The sequence below is a fragment of the Bombina bombina genome, chromosome 4 (assembly GCF_027579735.1).
Source record: "Bombina bombina isolate aBomBom1 chromosome 4, aBomBom1.pri, whole genome shotgun sequence".
Taxonomy (NCBI): Eukaryota; Metazoa; Chordata; class Amphibia; order Anura; family Bombinatoridae; genus Bombina; species Bombina bombina.
Window position 1 is genome coordinate 191,569,060 of NC_069502.1, and position 12,064 is coordinate 191,581,123.

Here is a 12,064-nt window from a genome sequence, read left to right on the forward strand (position 1 = left end):
TGGTGTCTAACCATAACATCAATCAGGAAATAGTTGTTCCTTCTTTGTGTCATAACCCTTCCTCTTCAAAGGAGAGGTTACTTCATAACCTGGATGTGGTTCGTGCCTTGAAGTTCTATCTTCAGGCTACAAAGGATTTCAGACAGTCTACATCTCTTTTTGTGGTGTATTCTGGGAAGCGTAAGGGGCAAAGGGCCTCTGCTACTTCTTTGTCTTTTTGGTTGAGGAGCTTGATTCGCTTGGCTTATGAGACGGCGGGACATAAGCCTCCTCAGAGGATCACAGCTCATTCAATTAGAACTGTGGCTTCGTCTTGGGCCTTCAAGAATGAGGCCTCTATGGAGCAAATTTGTAAGGCGGCTACCTGGTCCTCCTTGCACACTTTTACAAAGTTTTACAAATTTGACGTTTTTGCTTCTGTGGAAGCTGTTTTGGGAGAAAGGTTTTGCAGGCTGTGGTGCCCTCAGATTAGGGTCTGCCTTTTACCCTCCCGGTTTCATTCAGTGTCCTCTAAAGCTTGGATATATGTTCCCAATAGTAATGAATGAAGCCGTGGACTCTCCTCCCCTTTAGATGGAAAACATAAATTATGCTTACCTGATAATTTCATTTCCATCGAGGGGAGGAGAGTCCGCGGCTCCCACCCGTATCTTCGTTGGGTGGCACTAAATTTATAATCTTCTGGCACCTTTTTTACCCTGATATTTCTCCTACTGTTCCTGGTTCCCTCGGCAGAATGACTGGGGGATGAGGGAAGTGGGGGGTATTTAAACCTTTGGCTGGGGTGCCTCCTCCTGGTTCTTAATTCCCAATAGTAACGAATAAAGCAGTGGACTCTCCTCCCCTCGATGGAAATGAAATTATCAGGTAAGCATAATTTATGTTTTTAAACACAGGTGGAGTCACATTATTAGGTAAGTACTTTTGCTTTTAAGAACTAACTTACCTCCTCGTTTTGGGGGAAAAAGTATGTCCCTTTCATGTCTTCTAGAGATAACACAATTCTTATTTTTATACAGAGAGGCCAAGAATTACCTCAGAACCACAAGATGTGGATGTTACCTTTGGGAACACTGTGTACTTTACTTGCAGAGCTGAAGGCAATCCCAAACCAGAAATCATCTGGCTTCGAAACAAGTATGTTTTAACAGGAAAAAATATTGTTGGGGAGAGTCGTCTCTTGTCTTTGAACTATGTCATACTACATATTACTACATATTACTGTTGGAACATGTAGTATACCCAAGGTCATTTTTTAAATGAAAAAAACAAACAAAATATCTTAGTTTACAAAGCAATTTGCTACAGGAATCAGTCTAAGTGCATGGAACTATCTAAAAAGTTGTAATTGTATATTGGTATATATTTATATATAGAACAGATTACAAGTGGAGCGCAAATGTGCGCTCCCGTGAGAGCAATATCTGCGCTCTACTTTTTACATCATTACTCACCCAGTTGTACGCATATTACAGGTCGCAAGTAAAAATTTTGCATCCAGAAAAAAAGACTTTACGAAGTTGAGAACACATGATTGCATTCCCCCATAGACTTTAATATAGCCTCGTTTTGAACAAAAAAAAACAGCCAATAGGATTGCCCTTGCATTCTATTGGCTGTTCCAATCAGCCAATAGAATGCAAGATCAATCCTATTGGCTGATTGCATCAGCCAATAGGATTTTTCCTACCTTAATTCCGATTGGCTGATAGAATTCTATCAGCCAATAGGAATTCAAAGGACGCCATCTTGGATGACGTCATTTAAAGGACCAGTCATTCAGTCGTCGGCCGTCGGATGAAGAGGATGCTCCGCATCGGATGTCTTGAAGATGGACCCGCTCCACTCCAGAAGGATGAAGATAGAAGATGCCGCCTGGATGAAGACTTCTGCCTGTCTGGATGTTCTCTTCTTCCCGGATAGGATGAAGACTTTGCACCCTCTGGAGGTTCACTTGTGCCCAAGGTAGGGTGATCTTCAGGGGGTTAGTGTTAGGTTTTTTTAAGGGGGGATTGGGTGGGTTTTAGAGTAGGGTTGGGTGTGTGGGTGGTGGGTTGTAATGTTGGGGGGGGTTGTATTTCTTTTTTTACAGGTAATAGAGCTGATTACTTTGGGGCAATGCCCCACAAAAGGCCCTTTAAGGGCTATTTGTAATTTAGTGTAGGGTAGGGATTTTTATTATTTTGGGGGGCTTTTTTATTTTATTAGGGGGCTTAGATTAGGTGTAATTAGTTTAAACTTCTTGAAAAAAATTTTTTTTTTCCTGTAATTTAGTGTTTGTTGTTTTTTGTACTTTAGTTTTTTTCATTGAATTGTATTTAATTGTATTTTATGTAATTAATTTAATGATAGTGTAGTGTTAGGTGTAATTGTAACTTAGGTTAGGATTTATTTTACAGGTACTTTTGTATTTATTTTAGCTAGGTAGTTATTAAATAGTTAATAACTATTTAATAACTATTGTACCTAGTTAAAATAAATACAAACTTGCCTGTAAAATAAAAATAAATCCTAAGCTAGGTACAATGTAACTATTAGTTATATTGTAGCTATCTTAGGGTTTATTTTATAGGTAAGTATTTAGTTTTAAATAGGAATAATTTAGTTAATGATAGGAATATTTGTTTAGATTAATTTAAATAATATTTGTTAGGGGGGGTGTTAGGGTTAGACTTAGGTTTAGGGGTTAATAAAATTAATATAGTGGCGGCGGGGTCCGGGAGCGGCGGTTTAGGGGTTAAGCATTTTATTTAGTTGCGGCGGGGTCCGGGAGCGGCGGTTTAGGGGTTAAACACTTTATTAAAGTGGCGGTGGGCTCCGGGAGTGGCGGTTTAGGGGTTAATAAGTTTATTAGCGTGGCGGTGGGCTCCGGGAGTGGCGGTTTAGGGGTTAATAAGTATAATGTAGGTGGCGGCAGTGTAGGGGGGGCAGATTAGGGGTGTTTAGACTCGGGGTACATGTTAGGGTGTTAGGTGTAGACATTTCCCATAGAAATCAATGGGATATCGGGCAGCAGCGACCATGAACTTTCGCTGCTGTCAGACTCCCATTGATTCTTAGGGCATCCGCCGCCTCCAGGGCGGCGGAATGAAAACCAGGTACGCTGGGCCGGAATAGTGGAAAGTGTACCTGGTAGGGTCTTGATAACTAGCAAAAGTAGTCAGATTGTGCCGAACTTGCGTTCAGAGCATCTGGAGTGACGTAACCATAGATCTGTGTCGGACTGAGTCCGGCGGATCGTATGTTACGTCACTATATTCTACTTTTGCTGATCTCTAGCCTTTGATAACTAAGGCGAATCAGGCTCGCCACAAATACGCTGCAGAATTCCAGTGTATTTGCGGTTGACAGCTTGATAAATAGAGGCCATGGTCTTTTATGCTCTTTCGCATAATGTAAAATCAGCTTTATTGTGTCCCTTTATTGAGATTTAATTATTTACTTATTTTTGAGGAGGAATTTTTATGGAATGAAATTAGAAGCATAGGGGGATATTTATCAAAGCCTCAACTATACTGCATTCGCCGGCACCAATACGCTAGCCTAACATCGCGTAACATTGCCACCGCGGACCAGAATACGCTCTCCATATTTATAAAAAAAGCCATCAAAAAGCCGCGCACCAAGTATGGGGCTATGAGCATCGGACTGTTGTTAACTAACAGTCATCGATCTCGCTGCTATTCGGCTTTTTCCCAACTTTATTTATATCCTGTCACTATACTAAAATGTTTAACCCCTATCCCGCCGCTACCGGACCCCGCCACAACTTTAATAAAGTTATTAACCCCTATCCCGCCGCTGCCGGACCCCGCCGCAACTTTAATAAAGTTATTAACCCCTATTCCGCCACTCCCGGATTCCGCTGCCACCTAAATAAACGTATTAACCCCTATCCCGCCGCTCCCGGACTCTGCCGCCACCTAAATAAACGTATTAACCCCCAAACCTCTGGCCTCCCACATCACTACCATTAACTAAACCTATTAACCCCTAAACCACCAGCCCCCACATCACCATAAACTAAATTAAGCTATTAACCCCTAAACCTAACAACCCGCTAACTTTACATTAAAATTACAACATCCCTATCTTATAATAAATTAAAACTTACCTTTACAATTAAATAAACTATATTAAACTATTAATTAACCTACCCTAACTATTATACTGCAATTACATTAAACTAGCAATTAAATTAACTATATTACATATTAAAAAACCGTAACCCTACTCAAATTAATTAAATATACTATTAAAAATTACTAAGTTACAAAAACAAACACTAAGTTACAAAAAAACAAAACACTAAGTTACAAAAACAAACAAACCACCGTTTCAAAAATAAAAACGTATTACACCTAATCTAATAGCCCTTTTAAAAATAACCCCCCCCCCCCTTTAAAAATCCCCTAGCCTACAATAAACTACCAATGGCCCTTAAAAGGGCATTTTGCGGGGCATTGCCCCAAAGAAATCAGCTCTTTTACCTATAAAGAAAATACAAACACCCCCCAACAGTTAAACTCACCACTCACTCACCCAACCCCCCCAAATAAAAAGCCTATCTAAAAAACCTAAGCTCCCCATTGCCCTGAAAAGGGCATTTGTATGGACATTGCCCTTAAAAGGGCATTTAGCTCTTTTACCTGCCCAGACCCTACTCTAAAAATAAAACCCACCCATAAAACCCTTAAATAAACCTTACACTAACCCTGACGCTCCATTTACAGTTTTTGAAGTTCCGCTTGAAGGATCCATCCAGCCGACAAGAAGTCTTCATCCGGGTGGCCTCTTCTATCTTCACCCATCTGGCGAAGTCTTCATCCATTTGGCCTCTTCTATCTTCATCCATCCGGCTCAGAGCGGGTCCATTGTGAAGACATCCGCCGCAGAACTCCTTTTCAATACGGTCGCCGCCGTAAACTGGAACTTGAATGCAAGTGACATCATCCAAGATTGTGTCCCTTGCATTCCTATTGGCTGAAAGGTTCCAATCAGCCAATAGGATTAGAGCTGCTAAAATCCTATTGGCTGTTCCAATCAGCCAATAGGATTTGAGCAGCTTTCATCCTTTTGTCTGAATTTTTGGCCCCCCCAAAAAAATGTTAATCCCTTGAATTTACAAATTAGGAATAATTATTTTCCATAAGGTAAGTATCAAACAACTAAGAGTTTTGTGTATTTTTTTTTTTTTTTTAAGTAAAACTTGTCCAAATTCCAAAGATAATTTTTTTATGTATATTAGCTGTCACCGGATCTTTGGAACAATTATGCATTAATTGTTTTAGCATATGTGGCACACAAGTCTAGATTCTGATGTAACTACAACTAATGTTTTAATCTACAGAAGAAAAGTGAAAACAAATAAATATATACAATATATATATACAATATATTTAATAGTATAATAAAAACATACTCATTTTTTATATCAAGTTTAGATCTTGGTGATATAGCAGTTGTATATACATGATGATAACACCAAAATAATGGATTAAAGTATGTGTAGGCTTTCCCAGGAAGGGAAGTTTAAAAATGCAATAGCATTTAAAGAAAATAATTCAACAAACTCAATAACCACTTCTGTGCTGATTTTAACCCCTTAGTGACCAGAGCACTTTTCAATTTTCTGACTGTTTGGGACCAGGGCTATTTTTGCATTTCTGCAGTGTTTGTGTTTAGCTGTAATTTTCCTCTTACTCATTTACACATATTATATACCGTTTTTCTCGCCATTAAATGGACTTTCTAAAAATAGCATTATTTTCATAATATCATCATTTACTATAAAAAAATGATAAAATATGATGAAAAAATGGAAAAAACACACTTTTTCTAACTTTACCCCCAAAATCTGTTTACATATCTAGAGCCACCAAAAACACCCATGCTAAATAGTTTCTAAATTTTGTCCTGAGTTTAGAAATACCCAATGTTTACATGTTGTTTGCTATTTTTTGCAAGTTATAGGGCAATAAGTACAAGTAGCACTTTGCTATTTTTTTAAATTAGCGATAGTTACATTGGAACACGCATATCTGTCAGGAATCCCTGAATAACCCTTCACATGTATACATATATATATTTTTTAGTAGACAACCCAAAGTATTGATCTAGGCCCATTTTGGTATATTTCATGCCATTCATGCCACCATTTCACCGTCAAATGCAATAAAATAAAAATGATGTTCACTTTTGCACAAACTTTTTCACAATTTTAGGTTTATTTACAAACAGCTTGTGCAATTATGGCACAAATGGTTGTAAATGTTTCTCTGGGATCCCCTTTGTTCAGAAATAGCAGACATATGGCTTTGGCATTGATTTTTGGTAATTAGAAGGCCACTAAATGCCGCTGCACACCACACTTGTATTATGCGCAGCAGATAAAGGGTTAATTGGGTAGCTTGTATGGTTGATTTTAGCTTTAGTGTACAGATCAGCCTCCCACCTGACACATCCCACCCCCTGATCCCTCCCTGACCCCCCTCAAACAGCTCTCTACCCTCCCCCACCTAACAATTTTCCCCGCCATCTTAAGTACTGGCAGAAAGTCTGCCAGTACTAAAATAAAAAGATTTTTTGTTTGTTTTGTTTATATATATATATATATATATATATATATATATATATATATATATATATAATTATTCTGCAGTGTTGGATCCCCATTAGCCCCCAACCTCCCTGATTCCCCCCCCAACAGCTCTCTAACCCTCCTCCCTCTACCTAGTTGCGCCATATTGGGTACTGGTAGCTGACAGGAAAAGGAAATACACCACCAATGAGCCACCCACCCGCCTCCCTGCTGCTGCTCCCACCTACCAAGGCTCGGCACCATCAATGGCCAATGCAGAGAGGGCCGCAGAGTGGTAAAAAAGGGTATTGCTGTGATGCCCCAATATCGAGGCATCACTGCAATACCCTGAAAGCGCCTGGAAGTAATCATGATCGCTCCCAGCGCTTCAAACCCCAGAGGACGTGTCAGGCATGTCCTTGGTCATTAACTGACACCCAAATGAGGATGTGCCTGACACATCGTTGGTCGTTAAGGGGTTGTTGCTTAAGTATTTCATATCATAAACTTGTATGTGTAAGGATACAGTTTTTAGGTTAAAGGGGCATTAAAGGAACAGTGTATTGTAAAATTGTTTTCCCTTAATGGGCTAGATTACAAGTGGAGTGCTATTTTAACGTGCACCCATAAAGGGGCAAATTTGCCCATTTATGGGTGCAATTTAAATAACCAGCCATTACAAGTGGCTGGTTAATGCTCCCGTGAGCTCACGGTAGCACTTTGTGCTTAGTGCAATTAACCAGAGGCCCAAAAAATAAACTAGACAGTTTGCTTACATAAATGAAAAATATGACCATTTTTATTTATTTTTTAATAAAAAACTGCATAAAGCAGTTATAAGGAGTTAAAGTGAGGGGATGTGTGGCGTTAGAAAAAAAAACGCACTGAAAAAGTCTCTTTACATAGAGGTGAATGGGAACTGTGTTTTCATTGTAAATATATATGTATATGCTTATATACATATATATTTTTGTTAATATGTGTATATACGCATATAAACACACGCATCTATAAATATATATATATATATTCATATACATATATATTTTTTATTTGCTGCTCATTTGCTCAATGGTGTGCAAATTACCCCCTGCGCTAGGTACTTTGCCTTGTCTCACAGCATGAGAACGAGGCTCCCATTGGAGCTTATGGCCCAGATTACGAGTTTTGCGTTAGAGGCTATGTGGTGCTAACGAGCAGTTTTCTCTCACCGCTCACTTACATGCAACGCTGGTATTATTCATTTTCAGAAACCCGTCGTTAAAAGACAAGAAGTGAGCGTTGAGCAAAATTTTGCTCATTACCCCACTCCAATACCAACGCTGCTTAAGTCAGCGATGAGCTGGTCGTACGTGCTCGTGCACGATTTCCCCATAGGAATCAATGGGGAGAGCCGGCTGAGAAAAAGTCTAACACCTGCAAAAAAGCAGCGTAAAACTCCTTAACGCAGCCCCATTGATTCCTATGGGGAAACAAAAGTTATGTCTACACCATACACCCTAACATGAACCCCGAGTCTAAACACCCCTAATCTTACACTTATTAACCCTAATCTGCCACCCCAACATCTCCAACACCTACATTATAATTATTACCCCCTAATCTTCCGCTCCGGACACCGCTGCCACCTACATTATATGTATTAACCACGAATCTGCTGCCCCCAACATCGCACACAGCTACATACTATTTATTAACCCCAATCTGCCGCCCCAATGTCGCTGCAACCTACCTACATTTATTAACCCCTAATCTGCCGCCCCCAACGTCGCCGCCACTATATTTAAGTTATTAACCCCTAAACCTAAGTCTAACCCTAACCCTAACACCCCCTAACTTAAATATAATTACAATAAATCTAAATAAATATTACTATCATTAACTAAATAATTCCTATTTAAAACTAAATACTTACCTATAAAATAAACCCTAAGCTAGATACAATATAACTAATAGTTACAATGTAGCTAGCTTAGGGTTTATTTTTATTTTACAGGCAAGTTTGTATTTATTTTAACTAGGTAGAATAGTTATTAAATAGTTATTAACTATTTAATAACTACCTAGCTAAAATAAATACAAAAGTACCTGTAAAATAAAACCTAACCTAAGTTACAATAACACCTAACACTACACTATAATTAAATAAATTAACTAAATTAAATACAATTACCTACATTAAATTAAATTAGCTTAAGTACAAAAAAACAAACACTAAATTACAGAAAATAATAAACAAATTACAGATATTTAAACTAATTACACCTAATCTAATAGCCCTATTAAAATAAAAAAGCCCCCAAAATAAAAAAAACCCTAGCCTAAACTAAACTACCAATAGCCCTTAAAAGGGCCTTTTGTGGGGCATTGCTCCTAAGTAATCAGCTCTTTTACCTGTAAAAACCCCCCCAAAAGTAAAACCCACCACCCACACAACCAACCCCCCAAATAAAATACTATCTAAAAAAAAACTAAGCTCCCCATTGCCCTGAAAAGGGCATTTGGATGGACATTGCCCTTAAAAGGGCAGTTAGCTCTTTTGCAGGCCCAAAGTCCCTAGCCTAAAAATAAAACCACCCAATACACCCTTAAAAAAACCTAACACTAACCCCCTGAAGATCGACTTACCGGGTGACGTCTTCATGTTTGTCTTTTTTGTACTTAATTTAATTTAGTTAATTGTATTTAATTTAGTTAACTTAGGTTAGGTTTTATTTTACAGGTAATTTTGTATTTATTTTAATAACTATTTAATAACTATTTTACCTAGTTAAATACAAACTTGCCTGTAAAATAAAAATAAACCCTAAGCTAGCTACAATGCAACAATTAGTTATATTGTAGCTATCTCAGGGTTTATTTCATAGGTAAGTATTTAGTTTTAAATAGGAATTATTTAGTTAATGATAGTGATATTTATTTAGATTTATTGTAATTATATTTAAGTTAGGGGGTGTTAGGGTTAGACTTAGGTTTAGGGGTTAATAACTTTAATATAGTGGCAGCGACGTTGGGGGCAGCAGATTAGGGGTTAATAAATGTAGGTAGGTTGCAGCGACATTGGGGGCTGCAGATTAGGGGTTAATAAATAGTATGTAGGCGTCGGCGATGTTGGGGGCAGCAGATTAGGGGTTCTTAAATCTAATGTAGGTGGCAGCGGTGTCCGGAGCGGCAGATTATGGGGTTACATTTTTTATTATAGTGTTTGCAATGCTGGAGGGCCTTGGTTTAGGGGTTAATAGGTAGTTTATAGGTGTTAGTGTACTTTTTAGCACTTTAGTTATAAGTTTTATGCTACGGAGTTGCACCATAAAACTCCTAACTACTGACTTATAAATGCGTTAGGACTCTTGACAGGGTAGGGTGTACCGCTCACTTTTTGGCCTCCCAGGACAGACTCGTAATACCGGCGCTATGGAAGTCCCATAGAAAAAAGACTTTACGAACTTTATGTAAGTCGTTTTGCGGTAAGGCCAAAGAAGTGTGCGGTGACCCTAAACCTTCAAGACTTGTAATACCAGCGGGCGTAAAAAAGCAGCGTTAGGACCTCTTAACGCTGTTTTTTTACCCTAACGCACAACTCGTAATCTAGCCGTATGGATGCACACTAGGTTTATTTTTGTATATGAAAATAGATGTTTTGTTTTTAAACCACAACCCATTAACATTTGTTGAGGTTGCAGGGAAATCAGATCCTATTATTTTATCATTTTTTGTAAAAAGAACAATTGAAAATTAACATTTTATTGCTTCTCTCTCCTACCTCCCACTGGGAGTGTGATCTGTTCTGTCAGCCATGTTAACACAGCTTTTCTATAGCCTATAATTAAGTATTGAAATTTTCAGTATAGATAGGGAGCCAACATGCAAAATCAAATATTCTAAATGCTGATATAATGGCTAAGGATATATTTGTACAATTAATCATTGGGAACAAATTTAAGGGGAGAAAAAAATAGAGTACACTGTCCCTATATATACATTATTTATCTACAATTAAGCAAAAGATCCACACACTTTTTTCTTTTTAGAGATTTTGTTATTTTCAGAGCACTCTTAAACAAGTTTATCTTACATCCTTTGTTGTGTTAGAGGCCACATGTAAATACACTTAAAGAGTTATTTAACCAGGGATAGCCAATTGAAGAAGGCCCTGTCAATAATATTTAAATAAATAATAAAAATAGCTACTGGTAGGAAGTTTCTGATGTAGCTGTAGTAACCAGTAAATGATGAAGTAAAAATTTTTGTTTCTTACTTTGTTGCCATAACTTATTAATGTTTACACAGTTGTCTTTTCATTATACAGAAATGAGCTAAGCATGAAAGATGATTCAAGACTGAATCTCTTGGAAGATGGTACATTGATGATTCAAAACACTCAAGAGACCGATCAGGGAATCTATCAGTGCATGGCAAAAAATGTTGCTGGGGAAGTTAAAACTCATGAAGTGACATTAAGATACTATGGAACACCAGGTAACAAAGCAGTCATTTTATGTTCCCTATACACTTGGCACAATGTTTGCCTATGAGAATGCTTGTTCATCCAATACAATTGCCTGTTACTTACTCTATTTACTACCATGACATTAATTATCCATTAATTATATAAAAATGGTGATCTGTTGGTATTGTTAAGGTTGGCCCCTGCAGATTTAAAAACTAAAAAAGGTTGGTGATCTAATGGAACCAACACAATGCCCCTTTTAAATGAGAGGTTCCATAATAATGTAACTATTTAATTATCATTATTACCTAATTTATGGGATGCAGATGTATTAGTATTAACAAACCTTTTACGCAACCTCATCAACATGATTTTTTTATCTCATGGGTCCAGCATACTGACTAGTTTTCAGGCTGCAGGGACTTGACGTGATTAAAAGCCTAGTGGGTTGAAACATTTTGAACATATTATTATATTTTGGACCCAATAGATAAAATAAAGATAATATTAATTTAATTTAGATGTGGCTTCAGTTTTTAGTGAGCCCTATACTTGTAATGGATAGAGCAGAAAGCGCTATTGGCGCACTCATGGTGTTCGTTTTAGAAGTGGTAAATAACGTTTTGTACTTACCACTTTTTAAAGGGACGCTGAACCCAAATTTTTTCTTTCGTGATTCAGATAGAGCATGCAATTTTAAGCAACTTTCTAATTTATTTCTATTATCAAATTTTCTTCATTCTCTTAGTATGTTTATTTGAAAAGCAAGAATGTAAGTTAAAATGCCGGCCCATTTTTTTCTGAACAACCTGGGTTGTCCTTGCTGATTGGACAGCACCAATAAACAAGTGCTGTCCATGGTTCTGATTCAAAAATTTGCTGGCTCCTTAGCTTAGATGCCTTCTTTTTCAAATAAAGATAGCAAGAGAACGAAGAAAAATTGATAATAGAAGTAAATTAGAAAGTTGCTTAAAATTACATGCTCTATCTGAATCATGAAATAAAAAAATTGGGTTCAGTATCCCTTTAAGACC

At 37.7% G+C, this 12,064-nt stretch overlaps 1 protein-coding gene across 2 annotated transcripts in view; it reads left to right on the forward strand.

The window, feature by feature from the left end:
• Positions 1–12,064, forward strand: part of PXDN (peroxidasin) — a 315,380-nt gene that overhangs the window by 220,127 nt on the left and 83,189 nt on the right. For both annotated transcript variants that reach the window (XM_053709731.1, XM_053709732.1), the window contains 2 exons: positions 1,020–1,137; positions 10,890–11,059. In XM_053709731.1, the coding sequence (XP_053565706.1) occupies positions 1,020–1,137; positions 10,890–11,059 (288 nt within the window). The remainder of the gene's footprint in view (positions 1–1,019; positions 1,138–10,889; positions 11,060–12,064) is intronic.